The 20,320-nt window shown below is 33.7% G+C and overlaps 3 protein-coding genes across 3 annotated transcripts; 2 read left to right on the plus strand and 1 right to left on the minus strand.

Moving 5' to 3' along the window:
- The first annotated feature begins 2,132 nt into the window (after positions 1 to 2,132).
- LOC115699215 (probable sarcosine oxidase) lies at positions 2,133 to 3,653 on the plus strand. The gene has a single exon (XM_061102544.1). It carries the CDS (start codon positions 2,291 to 2,293, stop codon positions 3,494 to 3,496), a length of 1,206 nt encoding a protein of 401 aa, XP_060958527.1. The 5' UTR covers positions 2,133 to 2,290; the 3' UTR covers positions 3,497 to 3,653.
- Positions 3,654 to 4,180: 527 nt separating this feature from the next.
- Positions 4,181 to 4,942, minus strand: LOC133030463 (uncharacterized). Its single transcript, XM_061103213.1, has one exon. The coding sequence runs from the start codon at positions 4,940 to 4,942 to the stop codon at positions 4,181 to 4,183; it is 762 nt and encodes a 253-aa protein (XP_060959196.1).
- Positions 4,943 to 12,778: 7,836 nt separating this feature from the next.
- LOC115699219 (F-box protein At3g58530) lies at positions 12,779 to 19,717 on the plus strand. The gene is made up of 12 exons (XM_030626514.2): positions 12,779 to 13,211; positions 13,308 to 13,367; positions 13,706 to 13,789; positions 14,141 to 14,271; positions 14,361 to 14,436; positions 14,634 to 14,704; positions 17,520 to 17,606; positions 17,691 to 17,763; positions 17,848 to 17,915; positions 18,002 to 18,070; positions 18,486 to 18,591; positions 19,500 to 19,717. The coding sequence occupies exons 1-12, from the start codon at positions 13,047 to 13,049 to the stop codon at positions 19,563 to 19,565; spliced, it is 1,056 nt and encodes a 351-aa protein (XP_030482374.2). The 5' UTR covers positions 12,779 to 13,046; the 3' UTR covers positions 19,566 to 19,717.
- The last annotated feature ends 603 nt before the right edge of the window (positions 19,718 to 20,320 follow it).

The raw sequence follows: 20,320 nt of genomic DNA on the forward strand, positions 1-20,320 counted from the left end.
CAATCCAGTCCAATCATGCGTACCAAACGGGCCATTAGAGTACTGAATATTATTCTATAAATATAGAGCATGATTAGTAATTTTTTTTTTAAAAAAAAATGAAGGAATTTAGAACATAGCATGTTTTTAATACGATTTTTTAAATTTTTCTAAATTTCTCTATTTTAAAAAAACTTTGTGAGTGCTCCAAGTATCTCTGTCTCAGTTGGTTTACATAGTAAGAAGAATAAATGATATGTGGTTTTTACTAAACGACAACAAACAAACACATTTCATTTTAGAACAAAATAAAAAATAAATGTATTCATATGGAAAAACAACTTATTATATTCCAAGAAGAAATCCAACACAACACAACCCAAGTATGGAAAAACCTCGAGTAGTATTTTGTTTCAATAAAAAACAAAAACTAATTGTGTGAAACTAGAATGGTAGTGATGGAAACATGAATTGATTTTCTTTTTTCCTCATTCAGCAATAAAAAAAATTCTTTTTTCCTCCAAAAAAACAAAAAAAAAATGAATTTATTTTCTTGAGAAATGGACTAAATTGGTCTAAGAGACGACATAAATACATATTTTTATAGCAACCATATTAACTACCTCACAGCAGCCATTATAAAACATTCTAAAAAATTATATTAAGTATAGAGAAAATGGAGACCAAGATTTATATCAAGAAAAAATAAACAAAGGTAGCAATAGTTTTTAAGTTGTTTGTTCTCTCCACTAATCTTAGAAAATGGAAGAAGTACAAAAACATTAACAATGGTGTCATGTCGGCCTCTTCTACAATCAAACCCCAAATCTCACAATCACTGTAGCTATAATTATTCACAAACACACACCATACTCAACTTTCTTGGTCTTGATACCTAACAATAAGCAAATTAAGAGAGCACTTAAGTCTCATATAAGTATTTATTTAATGGTGACCATTCTTCAACTCAATCCAATTAATCCTCAGCAACAAATATACAAATCATTTAGAAGCATTAATTCCACTACTCATTTTACGATTAAACCCTGCAAAAATAGCTTGTATTGTGCTTACATATTACATGTAATTTCACTCTAAACCAAAAGAGTATATGCACACATAAATAATAGTAACTTAAGCTTCTCTCAATGCCACCAGGGCCGTCTCAAGGTGTTGAGAGGCCTAGGGCGAATTTTGAAATGAGGCTTTTTTTTTTTTTTTTACAAAAATTTAAAATAAATATTATTTAAATTTTGACACAATATCGATTTTAACTATTTTATCTCCATATAACAAATAATTTTTCTTGCCACGTAAATTAACTCGATAATGTAATATTTAATTATTAATAACATCTCTATTGGAGTACTATATATTTTGGTACTTTTGTTAAAAATATAATAAAAAAAAAATAGTATATCAAAAATTATTTTAATTTTTTGTTACTAGTTTGTATCTTGAAATGCTACTGTACTTTATATATTAGAGTAATTTCATAAAAAAAATATACTAAATATAATATTGGGGCTTTTTCATTTTTACACTTTAAAATAGTTTTTGTTACATTTTTATTTTACGAAATTCTACATAGAAACCCTTATTGCAACTAGCGCTGCAACCACTTTAGAAACCCAAATCGTAAATTTGAAAAAAAAAAATTAAAAAAATAGTATATGGAGTAATTTCCCTTTAATATTTTCTCTAATTTTTGTACCAGTGTGTACCTTAAAATACTATTGTACATTATATATTAAAGTAATTTCATAAAAAATATACAAAATATAATATTTGGTCCAAAATATTATATTCTTATTTTAAAGAAATAAATAAATAAAATAAACCTTACAAATTTAAACTAATTCTTCACTATGTATTTGTTCTTATATGGATGTATTATGTAAAACACAAAAAAAATTAAAATAACCAAAATTGGACTTAGCAATGAATCGAACCCAGGACCTCCCCAATCTATACAAATTTATGCTTCCATGCTTCCCACTTGTGCTACAGCTTTCTATAGATATTTGTTGAACTAAAAGAGATATATACTCTTTTGTGTGTATATATATCAATTTAATTTTTCGGGGGCCTCCAAAATAGTGGGGCCTGGGGCGTATGCCCCGGCCGCCCCACCCTCTGGCCGGCCCTGAATGCCACCCACTAATATTATTATATGACTGTTTTGTTTTTATTTTATTATTTTTGTACTTTTTTAGTGTGTGAAACTCCCTTTTTAAAAAATAAATCCACCCATACCTTATCATAAACCATTACTACCTGTACGGCTCACTCTTAATTAATCCACTCAATCATGGAATATTCCGCCGAACAATTCGACATTATAGTCATCGGCAGCGGAGTCATGGGAAGCTCTACCGCTTACCAAACTTCAAAGCGAGGCCAAAAAACTCTCCTCTTAGAACAATACGATTTCCTCCACCACCTTGGCTCCTCTCACGGTGAGTCACGCACCATACGCGCTACTTACCCAGACGACTACTACACTGATCTCGTTCTTGACTCCTACGAGCTCTGGGAACAGGCCCAATCTGAAATCGGCTACAAGGTCTATTACAAGGCCCACCAGTTTGATATGGGCCCATCCGATTCCGAGAGCCTCAACGCCATCATCGCCATCTGCCGCAAAAAATCACTCCCTCACCGGGTCTTAAACAGCCAACAAGTTGCTCAACAATTTTCGGGTCGGATTCAAATACCCGAAAATTGGGTCGGCCTTTACTTGGACAAAGGCGGGGTAATTAAGCCATCTAAGGCCGTTTCCATGTTCCAAACTCTTGCTTTGAAAAACGGTGCCGTATTGAAAGATAATTCCGAAGTTAAAGAAATCAAGAAGACAGGCGGAGAAAACGACGGCGTTCTGGTCGTTACCGCAAGTGGGGAGAGTTTTCGGGGAAAGAAATGTGTGGTGACAGTTGGGGCTTGGACGAGGAAGTTAGTTAAAAGGGTTAGCGGAGTTGAATTACCGATTCAGCCCTTGGAGACCACCGTGAGTTATTGGCGAATCAAAGAGGAACACGTGTCCGATTACGCCATTGACAACGGCTTCCCGTCTTTTGCAAGCTACGGTGATCCGTGCATTTACGGAACGCCTTCGTTTGAGTACCCGGGTCTGATCAAGGTTGGGATCCACGGCGGGTACCCTTGTGACCCGGATAAAAGGCCGTGGAGACCCGGGTTTTCACTTGGAGCAATGAAGGAGTGGATTGAGGAGCGGTTTTCGGGTAGGGTAGATTCAAGCGAACCGGTTATGACCCAATTGTGCATGTACTCAATGACCCCAGATGAGGATTTTGTGTTGGACTTGTTGGGTGGGGAGTTTGGAAAAGTTGTGGTGGTGGGTGGTGGGTTTTCCGGTCACGGATTCAAGATGGCACCGGCGGTGGGTACCTTGTTGGCCGATCTTGCGTTGACCGGAGAAACCAAAGGACTTGATCTCGAGTATTTTAGGATAGGACGGTTTTCAGATAATCCCAAAGGTAATGTAAAACATTACTAGGAGGAGTTAGTTAATCATCTTCGATCACATCTTTGATTCGACCATTCTTATTATTTTTGTTTTTTTACTTTTACTATTTTCATTATTTTTAATATGTAGTAAGGGTGATGTAGATTAGTGTTTACTATTCACGTCAAAAGAAATATTATTATTATTATTTAGGGCTTTTTTTATATACGTACAACTAAAATAATTATATTACAATTATATGGTTAAGAAAAGATAATTATAATATTCTATACAAAACATCAACATATTACATATACTCTAGTATAAAAATTATTGTACTTATTAACACTCTAAAATTATGGGAGTTACTATGTATATATTAAATAAATAAAAATACTCTTTAATTCATTGCAATTAATACATTATTAAGTAAGTCACAATTATAAATACATGTGCTTCTGAATTTTTTCTTTTAAAAAAGTTACTCTGACATTTTTTTTTAACTCAAGATAGTCAACATTTAAAAACATCAATTATATATAACGTAACAAATAGATAAAAAAAAATAAATAAAAACAAAATATTATTTATATATAGGATTTCTAAAAAAATTACTAAAAAATAAACATAACACTTATAGAGTGATATAATAAACTTATATAAATAATATTATGTTGTTTATTAAATTAGTATGTTTTTTTTTTGAGAAAAGACCATTATATTAATAGGAAAATATTACATAACAGTCATAAGTGGAGGTGAAAATTCCTCCAACCAAGAAACATCAGTATCCACCGTAAGAGCAAACTTAGCCAAAACATCAACATAAGTATTAGCAGATCGTCTAACATGAGTGATCTGTGCTCGTGGGAAAAAGGATACTAAATAGTTTACATCGTTTAAAATCAAATGAAAAGCAGAATTACACATATGTGCTATTTTTAAACCTTGAACCACCAATAAAGAATCAGTTTCTATGAAATTAATTGATAATCCAAGATTGACAACCCATTTCAGAGAGTGAGCAAGAGCTACAGCTTCCATTTCTTCAGGTTTGAAACACCCTTGTATTGGTTTCGATAAGGCAGCAACTATAACTCCAAATGAGTCTCTCACCACAGCACTGATACCAATTTTACCCAAAGCTTTGTTACATGCAGCATCAGAATTCAATTTAAGTTTGCCAAGCGGCGGGGCAGTCCATAGAGCAGTTGGTGGTGGCAATGGTGTTTCTTGAGTCACTGAAGCCCGTGAAGCAGTTGATGTAGCAGTACCAGCATTGTTCAAAGAGGAAGCCTGAGCATTTTGATATTTCAGAAGGTAGTTTGTAGCAAAATCCAATACTGCAGCAGCCTTCTTTGATGGTTTATCATGGTATTCAGCATTACGTTCAAACCATATACTCCAGCAAATTACCAAGAATTTTTCAAACTCAGTGGAGGAGGTATTAGCCGAGACATAGAGCAAGAAATCTGCTGAAGTAGTAGAAGCAGCCATTTTGAAATTAAAAACCAGCAGAGATTGTCACCACACATCTTTAGCTCTTGTGCAGAAAAAAAGAGCATGATTTAAAGTTTCTTTGTGGACTTTGCATAAAGGACAGAAAGGTGTTTCAGCAATGTGTTTCCTATGTAACTCAGATGCTACGGGCAAAGCATTATGAAAAACCTTCCAAACAAAAATGCGAATCTTTGAGGGAAGCTTCAGCTTCCAGAATTTTGTCCACCAAGAGTCAAGAGTAGTGCTGGTGTTTGTTTCATGAGAGTCAGCCAATGAGACAGCAAATTGATAACCAGATTTGACTGTGTAGCATCCTGAAGTAGTACCATTCCAGATAAGAACATCTTCAGCAGGAAAAAGGCTAAGTGGTATAGCCAAAATCCTGTCAAAATCAGCTGGACCAAAGTTAGCCGATATAGCTGTGATGTCCCATTGTCGATGTTGATCTATAAGATCAGCAACCTGTAAAGAAGCATCAGGTCCTTTGAAGGAGAAAGGAGTGAATGTAGTGTGACCAGGAAGCCATGAATCTGATTTACAAGTGATGTTTTCACCAGTACCCACTCTCCATTTCAAACCTTGAACTAGAAGCTCTTTCCCCCAAACAATACTTCTCCATGTTAAAGATGGAGTAGCACCTAACCCTGCTGCAAGTAAGGTCCCATTTAGAAAATATCTGTGATGTAGAACACGTCCAAGGAGAGAGTTCGGAGATTCCAACAATCTCCAAGCTTGTTTAGCAAGGAGTGCTTGATTGAAAAGAATGAAATTCCGAAAGCCTAAACCACCATGTACTTTAGCCTTGCAAAGGGAATTCCAATTTTTCCAATGAATTGCATTACCTGATGAAGTTGATCCCCACCAGAAGTTTGACATCATGCTTTCAATTTGATTACACAAAGTGACTGGCAGACGGAAGCAACTCATAGCATAAGTTGGGATAGCTTGCACAACCGCTTTCAATAGAACCTCTTTACCACCAACTGAGAATAATTGCTCTTTCCAGCTGCTAAGTAACTTCCATATTTTATCTGTAATACTGCTGAAAAGCTTTGTTTTATCTCTACCAGCAAAAGATGGCAAACCAAGATATTCCTCATGACAAGGCTGTATTGGCATGTTGAGCAGATGTTGGAAAAAATCTTGGTTTTGAGACTTTGTATTTGGGGAGAAAGAAAGCACACACTTGTCTTGGTTAACCACTTGACCTGAAGCCCGTCCATAGATGTCTAGAATATGCTTAATAGATCGTGCTGATTGATGATTTGCTCGACAAAAGAGTACACTATCATCAGCAAAAAAGAGATGGGACACCGAAGGAGCAGTTCTAGAGACTTTTAACCCGTGCAATGATCCATTCTGTTCTGAAGTTTGCAGCAGCCTTGAAAGTCCTTCCGCACAAATTAAGAAAAGATAAGGTGAGAGTGGATCACCTTGTCTAATTCCACGTGTAGGTACTAACTCACCCAACACTTGTCCATTTAAAAGGAAGGAATATGTGACTGATTGCAGGCAGCGGAGTATCAAGTCAATGACAACAGATCCAAATCCCATCTTTAACATTACTTGAGCAAGATAGGGCCACTCAACACGATCGAAAGCTTTCGACATATCCAATTTAATTGCCGCATAACCTTGTGTGCCTCTTTTACGATTCTTAAGGGAATGGAGCAATTCAAATGCAACAAGGACATTGTCAGTGATCAATCTTTGAGACAGAAAAGCACTTTGATACTCAGAGATAACCAAAGGTAAGAACGGCTGAATACGCAGAACAATTGATTTAGATATTAGCTTGTAAAGAACGGTGCACAAACTGATCGGCCTATATTAAGTGATAAGTTGTGGCTTCTTAACCTTCGGAATGAGTGTGATTATGGTTTTATTAAGGAGTGTAGGATCTGCACCATTGTTCAACACATCCAGAATTGCATCCGTGACAAGTGAACCCACAATGTGCCAGTAATTGGTAAAGAACATGACAGACATACCATCAACCCCGGGGCTTTTATCATCACTCATAGTACGTAGAGCAGTACGAACTTCTTCTGCTGTGTAAGGAGCCGAGATGATATTCTGGGAAGCATCATCAATTGTTGTTGGAATAGAGTCAATGATAGTACAAATAGCATGTTCATCCACCTCTTGGCTGCTGAAAAGAGACTGAAAGTATGTGGTAATAATGTCCAACATAGCAGTGGTACTGGTTTGGTTATTACCATTAGCATCACAGAGTTTCTTGATACGATTATTGGTCGATCGAGAGTTTGCACGTTGATGAAAAAACTTTGTATTCGAATCTCCGGATTTCATCCATGAAATTCTAGCTCTTTGATGCCAATAGTCCTCTTCTCGAGCTAATAATTCATCCAAGATCATTTCAGAATTTTTTAAAGCCTCAAAATGTTGTGGATCTGTACTGGAAGAATTTTGCAGAGCAGCTACATGGTCATGGGAGTCCTTAATGTCAGATTTTAGATTGCCAAAGTGCTCAAAATGCCATTTTTGAAGATTTGAAGCACAGTTGGAGATATTGGTAGTCAATTGAGCTAACGGGCTACTGTTATTATTCTTCCAATTAGACAAAATTATGTCAGCACAATCATCTTCCTGCAACCAGATTTTTTCAAAGCGAAACCTTGACTTAAACTTTGGGACATTGATCTGATCTGAACTAGTACAAATAGTTGCTTTGAGGGCCCGATGATCCGAATTATAAAAGTCCAAATGTCTCAAAGTAGGAATAAGGAAAGTTGAATCCCAATGATTATTGGTAAAACCATAGTCAAGTCTCTCTTTCACATTCCCATTTCCTTGGCTCTTATTAGTCCATGTAGTTCTTTCACCTTCAAAAGGTATTTGAGAAAGTTTACATGCATCAAGAGTGGCTCTGAAGGCAGTAATTTGAGAAGCATTCCTGGTGGAGCCACCAATTTTGTCATCATGAGAAAGAATCTCATTAAAATCACCTAAAGCCAACCACGGAGACAGAGGTGCAATATCGAAGCATCGACGTAGCAAAGTCCAAGTAAGATGCCTCTGAGAAGCACAAGGATGCCCATAAAAACCAGTAAAGTGTAAAGACGGACCATCATTACTTTCCATAAAACAATCAATATGATTTGTAGAATAATTATTAATAGAAAGAGTGATATGAGACTTCCATAGAAGCATAAGTCCACCACTTAGACCAAGCCGAGGTACTTCAATGCCATGAGGAAAGTGTAGTTTATTTCGAAATCTATCAACATTACCAGATTCTAACTTAGTTTCCATAATGAACAGAACACAGGGGCCTTGCTCATGAACAAGCAAGCGCAAATGTCTGAATGCGCACGGGTTCCCCAATCCCCGGGCATTCCAACTTATAACATTCATGGCTGTGCGCGGTGTTGCGGAGCAACAACCGCTGAGACATCAGACTGAGACTCCACTGAATCCAGATCATTGACACAGGAAACAGGTAGAGTAGAAGTACTTGTTGGTGCTGAAGAAGCCAACTGAGTAGAGTGGACATTTGATCTGCAACGTTATAGAACATTGCGAAGGGACTCAGAGTCGATTTGCCTTTTAAATTGCTTATTGGGATTGATATTCTCTGTACCAATATCATACTCAAGAACAGCTTTGCCTTTTGATAGAGACCGAGGGGATTGGCCTGCTGCAGAAGGAAATGTGGAAACAATGGTACTAGGAGTGGAAGGAATCGAAGGAAAAGAGATTGGCAGTGAGGAAGTGTGAGGGAAAGATTTAACGATTTGTGGAGTGGGTGGATAAGTAGCAATCATGGGTTTCAATGTGAGGTATGGTGGAAAAGGAATAACAGAGGCTTCCTTAGATGAAGTAACACCAGTTGTCATTGGTACAGTATTAAAAGTTGATACATGAGTGGAAGAAGAAGAGGAAATTAAAGATGAATGTGGCTGTGGGGGGTTCGAATACTCACGGGTAGTCAGATTATTAGGCAAATGGAGAGGAATTGTTGATAGATTTGGTATTGCAGCAGTGAAAGACTTTTTAGCAAGTCGAGTCATAAGTGGCCAAACTCCTCCTTTAAAGAAATCAGTCCTATAACGATCATAATTGGATTCAGGCAATGGAGAACCAATCATAGAAGGACCATATTCAAGCAATGGTTCAACACCATTGTAAATTTGTTCAAGGAAGGTATGACAAGATTCAAAAGGATGTCCAATAGTTCCACACTCAAAGCAAAATTCAGGCAAACGCTCATAGCGAAATTCGAGCCAAAATTCATCTTGAGAATCCTGTAGTTTAACCATCTTTCCTCGAAGGAGTGGCTTGGAGATGTCTAGGATGGCACAGAAACGCAAGAAGGGTCCCCAACCTTCATTCAACGAATCCTCATGAACATCAACATAAGTACCCAGAAGATTACCAGCCCATTCAGCCATCTGTTTAGTTTTACTTAAGAATGGTAATCTGTGTAGTTGGATCCAGAAAGGAGTAAGGATCATAGATTCTGGACTGGCCGCATGAAGAGCAGTAGGAGAAGAGAGGACAATAAGGTGATTTTGGAAGTGCCAAGGTTCCAAGAGCAAGATTTTCCTGAGGTCTCCAAGACAGCCAAAGGAAACAAGGAAGAGACCCTAGTGATGATCAGTGATGGTGACTGGAAATTGGCCTTTCCAAAAACCACTCATCTTTATTTTAAAGGTCTTCCGATTAATGTCGCGTGCTGAAATGACCCTGGCATAGAGAACATGGTTCAGTGGAGCATTCCTACCAATGGACAAACCAGTAGGGAGAGTTTGAACTTCTCTTTCAGATTCAGTCAAGGTTAATGTATGATTCATATCATTCAAAAGATTATCCATGAAAGGAACTACAATCGGGCATGGATACAGAAAGATTAGTGCAGAAAATTCAAAAAGCAGAAAAGAGGGAACAGTTAATTTTCGAAAAGAAGAGGTTATAAGGATAAGGAATATGAATAACAGGTTGTTACAACAGTTAAAAAGAAAATGAAGGACTAACTGCCATAGAGCTTTTTAAGGGCATACATGCTCAACCAATAATTTACTTTTATAAATTTATTATTAAATTAGTATGTTTAATAAATGAAAAACAAAATAAACATATATATACAAAATATTTTATATTATTAGTATGTTTATTATAATTGTAAACATAAAAATAGAGATAGTCAATATTTATACTATACAAAAAATATTTTTTTTTTTTATACGTTGATTATTTTCTAATGAGTTGATGAAGGAATTCATCTATTGAAATACAATTTTTACATCAAAAAATAAAATAAATAAACAAACATAATTTTATAAACTCCAAACATGATTTAATTAGAGAAAATAAATATGACATTATAAACAAAGAAAAAGAAAACGATAAACAATTTTATATATATTGATTATTTTCTAAAAAATTACTTAAAGTTAAATATGATACACATAGAGTGATATAATTAACCTATGTGAATATTATTATTTTATTTATTAAATTAGTATGTTTAATAAATGAAAAATAAAATAAACACACATATATACAAAATATTTTATATTAATTATTATTGGTATGTTTATTTTAATTGTAAACATAAAATAGACATAGCTAATATTTATACTATACTAAAATAAATATATATTTTTTCTATTGTTTCTATATGTTGATTATTTTCTAATGAGTTAGTAAACAAATTCATCTATTGAAATACAATTCTTATATCAAAAAATAAATAAACAAACATAACTTTATAAAAACTTCAAACATTATTTAATTAGAAAAAATAAAATATAAATTGTAAATAAGTATATATGTATATAGTTTACCTAATGAACACAAAATTATTTATGAAAAAAAATAAAAATTATTTATAACTCTATAAAAAATCATATTGAGAATCATATATTTTACAATTTAAAAAAGTTGATAATATATTAACAAAATATAAACAAAAGAATTTACATACATTTATAACACAAATACTAATAAAAAGAAAACACTTGTAAATATATAAAAAAAAACCAAATCTTTTTATTATAATTTTTATAAACGTAATGGTTGATTTTTAAAATTATATAAAAAATAAAAAATAAATATTAATATAGAATCATTCATTAACTATAATAATGAGTCAGAATTAATACAACATTTAAATACTTACCGTTTATATATTGTATGATAAATTTAAAATAATTTTTTCATAATAAATAAAATAATGTATAATTATATGAAAATAAATTATTACACATATATTATATTGTAATAAAATTATATAATCTATATTATTATAAATTTCCTATACTAGTAAAGTAGGTGAGATAATTGGCACCATATTAGTCCATCGTGTAATCAGCCACAAAATTATCTATGAGTCCAGTTAATTGATACTATTAGGATTTTTTTTTTGAAAAAATTAGACTCTATACTCTTTTTATATTGTCCTCTTTTATTTTTATCCTCTTTTTTAAAGCATATTATTTTTACCTTTTTTTTTTAAATACTTTACTAATTTTACCCTTGTCTCACCTTAATATCCTCTCCACGTGACTCCCTTATGTCAGTGTATTTTGGATACAATATATATAAAAAGAGGTATGTTTCAATTAAATATAAAATTAGAGGTAGATTTGGTTAATTGATAAATAAAAGAGGTATTTTTTAATATACCCATTTTTTTTTAGATAATTACATAAGACACTATTTTTTGTAAAAAAATTACAATTTTACGTGTAAAGATTTTTTTTATATATATATTTTTACGATTTTTTATATAAATAACACGAAAACTATAAAAAAACTACATAAAAGTAATATGAAAATAACATCAAAATAACAACAAAAAATAACATACAGATAACAAAAAATCAACAACAAATTAACAAAAGTACAACATAAAAAGACCGTATTTTCCGTAAATAAAAATAAAAAAATCGTAAAAATATTTAAAATTCCGTGAAACCGTATTTTTGTAATTTTTTTGTGTATTTGTGAAATAATCCCATTTTTTTTTCTTTCACAAAGTTAGAACACCATAAGTATTTTGTAAAAATAGATTTTATAATAAAGTTATTAGCAAAATAATTTTATAAGAAAATTTATTTGTAAAATAATTATGCATGGTCGCACGAGCGATTATAAATTACATTGTGCGACTATGAAATGATCACTATAATAATTTTTTGACTATAAATTTATATTATGCCATTATTATAGTTGCATAAAGTAAATTAAATGTGATCATTTTGTAAATTTTACTAATTTATATTATTGACAAATTTCTCAAACAACATAACTTGTTTTTTTTTCTTTTTTCATAATATTACAATATATCTTGATCTCCTCAATACTCCCCAATTATAAAAATCTAATGCTGTGAAAAAAGGGAGGGGCGTATTGTGAATACTGAATAGGACATATCATTTGACTTAATTTTTTTCAAAACATTTTTTTTCAAAGTAAATATTATTTTAGATACATTTTGTAAAAAATATTATTAGGACATTCTATTTTGTTAAATGACAAAATAGATTTTGTATTTTTTATATTTGTACAAGTAAGACTCTGAACTAATTTTTTGTCAAAATAAAACTTAATAATAATTTGATCTAGAGATGTTATGACAAAACTGGTTATATTTTCTATATCTGTTCGTATTAGAAATTATCTTAAAGTTAATTATATTAAAAAATAAAATTATTAAAAATTAAGTTCAGAGTCTTATTGTTACTATTTTAAAAAATATAAGATTTATTTTATAATTTAACAAAATAAAACTCTAATTAATAATTTTTACATAATACACGATTTAAAATGGTATTTATTTATTTTAAGGATGAAGTAAAACATCTCATTTGAGTTATGAGTGAACGAGAGGGCGAGTTTCCTAGCCAAAAATGAAAAATTAGCTCGAGGACACGCGTCACAGCAGAGGGTATGTTCCCGGCTAGTAGTCGGTTAACCCGAAATTGTTGGGTCGATGGGCTTGAGTCGCTTGACTATTGTATTTGATCAGCTAATGGTGCAACAACGACGTGTCGTTTACATCAAAATTCCAACCCAAGACTGGTTTTCCCTTACTTGAGGCTTGAGCTGGGCAACAATCCCAGTGTGAGTCGAAATGGAAGGAGAAGAAGCAGAGGAGCTCACCACCTGGTGCAGAGAAACGGTGCCTAAGGTTTTCAGAATCGTAAGCACCAGATTGCCTCAGAGGGAGCTTGTTTCTCTTTTGCTCGTCAGCCCATGGATTTATCGCACTTTGGCCTCCTACCCTTCTCTTTGGCTGGTACTGTTTACACCTTCCCAATTTCTAATCTTTATGCTTTTTTCTTTTCTTTTTAGTATATAGATTTTGTAATCTGGGTTTTGGTTCCTGTTTCAGGCTATTGATTTTCGAGAGAGGAGTAATGCTGGGAATTTGCTTATTTCTGCTCTTTCCTTGGTTTGTCTTCTATAAATTTTACTTCATGAGATGTTATCTTTACTTGGCCAACAACTAGTATTGAACGGTCAAAGATAATGTATTTAGCAAAGATTTTCTTTTTAAGTGATGCTATATTCAATCTCTTGTGTGAAATTGTTAAATTCTTCACGCAAAGAAGGAAAAGAGAGGTACATTCAGATTTAGTAATAGAGGGTTACTTAGTTTGGTCTTCACATCAGTGAAGCAAACTATGTGTATCACTGTTTATACTTACTTTATGTTCTGAACTTTTAATGATTTTCTTTAAGTATTTCATTGTTGTTAATTAACTTAATTTCATGGTGCCATATTTATAGCCGAGATATCAGCATGTGAAGCAGGTAAACCTTGAATTTGCACAAGATATTGAAGAAAAACATCTTGAACTGGTTAAGAGCAAGGTAAAACACCTGACCATAAAAAATGATTTCGAAAGGGATCATGAGTTTACCCTTGCCTACTTTCAACAATAATTTGATTGCTTGATAATTGAAGTCCTAACCTTTAATATTATTATTTTTCATCTTCTGCTGCAATTAAGGCTCTTGCATTATCCTTAACTTGTTTCACTGTAATATATGTATAGCACAACGGATTCCATATAATGCACTAAGGTTTTAGATTTTTGCTCATAGAAAAATGATTATGTGGTGGAGTTGGTAATTATAATTAAATATTGTTTTGTGAAAAATTTATCCTGCAAATTACATTGTTTTTCTATCAATGAAATTGACTCTTAAGCATCTTTGCAGTGTTCAAGTACACTTCAAAATCTGGAATCTTTAAATCTTAATGGTTGCCAAAAGATTTCTGATAAGGGAATTGAAGCTATAACAAGTGTATGTCCTAAACTGAAAGTCTTCTCTATCTACTGGAATGTCAGGTACATAGATTTAGCCTTCTTCAAAACAATATGTATACTGTAGAGTAAACCGAACATTTCCCTAAATAAATATATGAATTGAATTCCAGGGTGACAGATAGTGGTATAAGAAGTTTGGTGAAAAACTGCAAACATATCAATGATCTAAACTTAAGTGGCTGTAAGGTATGTTATTACTGCTGTCCGTCCTACTTTCTGCATCTTAGATAATGCTTTAATTTACTTAGTCACAGATTCACAGTTCAAACTTCATAAACCACAGTTGGAGTTGATGAAACATGAACATGCAATTGAATTTGAGCTATTAAAATTTATTGTTCAAGTGCCCTCATTATTTAAAGAATTTAACGTGACAATTGCAGAATATTTCAGACAAAAGTTTGCGATTTGTTGCTGATCATTACCCAGAAATAGAGTTTTTGAATTTGACCAGGTATTTAAAATATTTCTGACGTGATTTATATTGAAATAGATTGAAATGTTATTGGTAAAACTTAGAAGATTCCGTTTTTAAGTTTTCACTGTGTTCCCATACACAAGTGTAGAAAATAGTGAATCGAATTATATGTATATTTCATAGAATAGTACATATTTATATACAAAGCTAGGAGACTAGGAAATAGGAAACTACCAACAAAATAGGAAACTACTAAATACAAGTTACCCTAATTCTTTTACACCTAATATACAGCTAATTCTCTAACACTCTCCCTCAAGCTGGAGCATAGATGTTAATCATGCCCAGCTTGTTACAAAGATAGTCAATCCGCACCCCATTCAAAGCTTTTGTAAAAATATCTCCTAGTTGTTCTCCGGTTTTCACATATCCTGTGGAGATCAGACCTTGTTGAATTTTCTCACGAACAAAATGACAATCGATCTCAATGTGCTTAGTTCGCTCGTGGAATACGGGATTCGAGGCAATATGAAGAGCAGCTTGATTATCACACCATAATTTTGCTGGAATAGAAGTCTTAAACCCGAATTCAGTCAAAAGCTGATAAATCCATATTACCTCACACACGGACTGGGCCATAGCTCTATATTCTGATTCAGCACTGGATCTAGATACAACATTTTGTTTCTTACTTTTCCAAGAGACCAGATTGCCACCAACAAATACACAATATCCTGAAGTGGATCGTCTATCTACCTTGGAGCCTGCCCAATCTGCATCAGAAAAACACTCAATCTGGGTATGTCCATGATCCTTGTAAACTATACCTCGTCCTGGTGCTCCTTTTAAGTAACATAAAATTTGTTCTAATGCTGCCCAATGATGAATTGTTGGGGAAGACATGAACTGACTGATAACACTAACTGGAAATGCAATATCTGGACGAGTCACAGTTAAATAATTCAACTTTCCAACTAACCTGCGATATTTCTCAGGATCTTCAAATGGTTTCCCATCACGTGTAAGATGCACAGCTGGATTCATTGGAGCATTGCAAGGTTTTGATCCCAATTTCCCTGTCTCAGTTAGCAAATCAAGTACATACTTTCTTTGAGACAGAAAAATACCTTGTTTACTCCGAGTAACTTCAATCCCCAAGAAATACTTCGAGTTCCCCTAAATCTTTCGTGTTAAACTGGGTGTGAATGAAAGACTTAAGGGATGAGATGCCTTCGCATCATTTCCAGTAATAACGATGTCATCAACATACACCACTAACAAAATGATACCAACATTTGATCTTTTATAAAACACAGAATGATCTGACTTACTTTTCAACAAACCAAACTTCTCAACAACCTGACTAAATTTACCAAACCAAGCACGAGGGCTTTGTTTCAATCCATATAAAGATTTGCGAAGATGACAAACTCGCCCTAACTCCCCGAGCAACAAACCCGGAGGTTGCTCCATATATACTTCTTCCTCAAGATCTCCATGAAGAAAAGCATTTTTAATATCAAGCTGATGCAAAGGCCAATGATGAGTAGCTGCCATGGAAATGAACAGTCGAACAGATGTGAGTTTAGCAACAGGAGAAAAAGTATCACAATAGTCCACTCCATAGGTTTGAGCATAACCCTTGGCAACAAGACGGGCCTTTAAGCGAGCAACTGTGCCGTCTGGATTGAATTTAACCGTGAACACCCATGTACACCCGATGGCCTGTTTTCCGGAAGGTAAATCAACCAAGACCCAAGTACCATTCGCAACCAAAGCATTCATCTCTTCTATCATTGCAGCAAGCCAACCAGGATGAGACATCGCTTCTCGATCAGTTTTAGGAATAGTGATAGAATCAAGAGAAGCAATAAAAGAACAAGAAGAAGAGGAGAGATGATTATAAGACACAAAAGAAGTAATAGGAAAAGTACATTGACGTTTACCTTTACGTAGTGCAATGGGAAGATCATCTGAGATGTCCAGATCTGATGACGAAGATGCAGGTGCAGGACATGAAACAGGAGGTGGAGGAGGGGGGCGCCTGGTGTACACTATAGGAGGCCGAGGGAGTGGTGGAGGTGGTAGAGGTGGTGGAGGTGGTGGAGGTGTAGACATTGTGGGGGTGACGACCGAGGCAGGTGAAGGAACAAGAGACCCGCCAGAACATGGAGCAGGCGCATAGGATGTGACAGAATAAACCAACAAATCATCATCCTCCCCCTGACTAGTAGAAGTAGTGGAAGATGAAAAATAAGGTGTATTTTCTACAAAAGTAACATCAATAGAAACAAGATATTTGTTGAGATCAGGACAGTAACACCTATACCCTTTCTGAAGACGAGAATAACCAAGAAAGACACACTTTAGTGCCTTAGGGTCTAATTTGGTGACAGATGGACGGACATCGCGAGCAAAACAAACACTACCAAATACTCGCGGAGCAACTGGAAATAATGACTTATTAGGAAAAAGAATTTTAAATGGAATTTCACCATTAAGAACAGAAGAGGGCATGCGATTAATAAGAAAGCATGCCGTGGAAACTGCATCGGCAAAATAGGAAACTACTAAATACAAGTTACCCTAATTCTTTTACACAATTGTGAACTTGTTGCGATCAGATAATTTGACAGTGTACTTTGTTGCTATTAAATTTGATTTGGTTGACAGTACTCATCTGATGGATGTTCCTGCATTTCCTTTTAAAACGTTTCTTTTCTTTTCCCTTTTATAATGTATTCCAAACAAGTAGGAATTAATGAATTTATATAGGGTGAATATCAACAAGTGGCAAAGAAACCAGTATTATACTTTACAGTGCTTTCATTTAGCAACTTGGTGGTTTTAGGTGTGTCAAGTTGACAGATTCTGGCTTGCAGCAAATACTGCTGAGTTGCTCTTCTCTCCAAAGTCTCAATCTTTATGCCCTCTCTAGGTAAAATTTAATGGAGTTTTTGCATTGGCTTTTAAGTGTTATCCTTCTTGTTGGGGTATAATTTGCTATGTTTCAATTTCTCAGTCTCTCAGATGACACTTACAAGAGCATATCGCTTCTATCCCATCTCAAATTTTTGGATCTATGTGGTGCACAGGTAAGATCTCAGGCATTCCTAGAATACAACTCTATTGTATTTATGAACTGAAGACTGATCCTGGTTGATGGTTTTTATTTTCAGAATCTCTCAGATGAAGGAGTGTTCTCCATAGCCAAGTGTCATAGCCTCGTCTCTCTCAATTTGACTTGGTAACTGGAACTGCTAACCGTCTAAACTGTATTTGATGCAACATTCTTGAATAGTTTCATAAAAAAAAATTACATTTTTCTGGTAGGTGCATACGTGTCACTGACGCAGGGGTCATAGCCATTGCAGAGGGTTGCACCTCACTTGATTTTCTGAGGTAATTTTCATATCGAAGTTGGTAGATTTTACATGTGGGATGCATTATATTAGGTTCACTTAGAAGTTGGTAGATTTTATTTGCATCTTTCTCTCTCCCTCTCCAGAAGAAAAAAAGGGTTGTTTTTCTGAGTTATTTTGGAATGAAACATGAGCTCTCTTATATTTGTTACATACTATCAATCTGGGGATTCTACTGATGTGGAAGTAAACAAGGTGAAAATATTTGGGGTTCCCTTGGCCAAAATACGTATCCATTGCAGCAGTAAGAAATAGGAATAGAATAAGTTTTTTCTGTCAAGTGAGAAAAGAGCAACACAATTTAATGCCATGTTTGAATAATATATAATGTTTATTGACTCTCTTGGCAAGTTAGTTAGTTTGTTTTAGAGTGTAATGACTATCAAATATTGCAGCTTATTTGGAATAGTGGGAGTGAGTGACAAGTGCTTGGAGGCCTTATCAAGGTCTTGCTCTGATAAACTTACCACACTGGATGTGAATGGCTGTATTGGGATTAAGGTAATTTTTTTCTCACACCCATTTTCCATAAATTATTATTATTAAATATATTACATAAACGACCTACTTATATATTTAAAATATAATATAATTTTTTTTCCACAACTCCAAAATAAATAACATATCTTTTTATATATCAATTAATTTGATCATTTTTAAGATATTATTTTGTGCACACTTCTAATTTTACGAGCATGGAAATTGATTAATGTGATTTTCTAATAATTTTGGTTCTAATAGAATAATTTTTTTAAGAAAATTAAATTATTTGTTCTTATTATATATTAAAAAGTTGTGATTAGATTTTTAAAATTGGACAAATTAATATTTATAATTGAGAGTACTAAATATATTTTAATTTTATTTAAATAGTAAATTATAAAAGGTAGAAAACATTTTTAGAAAGTATATGAAAAGAAAGTTGGAAAATTTGTTACTTATTTATATGGAAAAGAAGGCGGTGTTAAAAGGAAAAATCTCATTTTAGATCCTGTATTTTGTAAAAGTTACTAATTGGACTATCTATTTTGTTAAATGACAAAATGTACTTTATATTTTTTAAAAAGGTAAAAATAAGATTTTGAGTTCAATTTTCAACAAGTTTAATTTTTAATATAACCAACTTTAAGACAATTTCTAACACGAGCAGTTTTATCATAATATCTTTAAATTAGATTATTATTAAGTTTATTTTGACGAAAAATCAGTTTAGGATCCTATTGTACAATTTTAAAAAATACAAAGTCTATTTTATTATTTAATAAAATAGAAGGTTTAATTTATAATTTTTGTAAAATATAAAGTTTAAGATGGTATTTACTCCAAAAAAAATAAAAATAAAATATAGGTGTACATAGGAGAGCCCTTTCATAATTTGTTTTTGATATGAATTATATTTAATTTTGTAGAAACGAAGCCGAAACGATTTACTTCAGCTGTTCCCACACCTGAAGTGCTTCAAAGTACACAGCTGACATCTTGAGGCGTTGGAGTTTATAGATTCTAAGCTTCATTTCATTTCATGCCCATTCTTTTCATAAAATTGAATAGGAAGATTTTGTATAGTTTTCTTTATTAATTAATGTTGTATTCACTATCCAATGATAAATTTAAGTTTTGAAGTCCATGTCTAAGGTTATTGATTTGCTAATTCCCGGAAAATAACTGAAGTGATTTCATACTTATCAATGTTTTACTATGGGAAATTTGATTTTATATACTTAAAAAATTAAAAAAATTTATAATTAAACCAAAAACTTAAACCCTAAAAAAACTATGACTTTTTTTTTTTTTCAAAACTCTAAAAATACCCCCTCACAATTCACCAATTCTCTCTCTGCATCATCATCATCTCTCTCTCTCTCTCTCTCTCTCTCTCTCTCTCTCTCTCTCTCTCTCTCTCTCAACCACCTCCGACCTCCATCCTCCGACCTCCGACCCTAACCACCACCTCCGACCACCCGCACCAACACTCTCGACCCAACCCCACTCTCTCGGATCACCCAAAAGTCGCACCCCCTCAGCCCACTCTCTCTTCCTCTCTTTGAAATCGCAAAAAAAAAAAAAAAAAAATTTCTCCCGAGTCCGATGGTCGGACCCATCGGACCCCATGGTCCGACCATCGGACCCTAATCTCTCTTCCTCTCTCTGAAAACGCAAAAATAAATAAATAAATAAATAAAAATAAAATATATAGGTCTGATGGTCGGACTATTGCGTCCAATGGGTC

The sequence above is a fragment of the Cannabis sativa genome, chromosome 8 (assembly GCF_029168945.1).
Source record: "Cannabis sativa cultivar Pink pepper isolate KNU-18-1 chromosome 8, ASM2916894v1, whole genome shotgun sequence".
Classification (NCBI taxonomy): Eukaryota; Viridiplantae; Streptophyta; class Magnoliopsida; order Rosales; family Cannabaceae; genus Cannabis; species Cannabis sativa.

Coding starts and splice junctions, on each gene's coding strand:
- LOC133030463 (XM_061103213.1), bottom strand. CDS start 4,942: ATGGCTGCTTCTACTACTTCAGCAGATTTCTTGCTCTATGTCTCGGCT.
- LOC115699215 (XM_061102544.1), top strand. CDS start 2,291: ATGGAATATTCCGCCGAACAATTCGACATTATAGTCATCGGCAGCGGA.
- LOC115699219 (XM_030626514.2), top strand. CDS start 13,047: ATGGAAGGAGAAGAAGCAGAGGAGCTCACCACCTGGTGCAGAGAAACG. Junction 17,607..17,690: donor AATCTTTATGCCCTCTCTAG/GTAAAATTTAAT, acceptor TCAATTTCTCAG/TCTCTCAGATGACACTTACA. Junction 18,592..19,499: donor ATGGCTGTATTGGGATTAAG/GTAATTTTTTTC, acceptor TTAATTTTGTAG/AAACGAAGCCGAAACGATTT.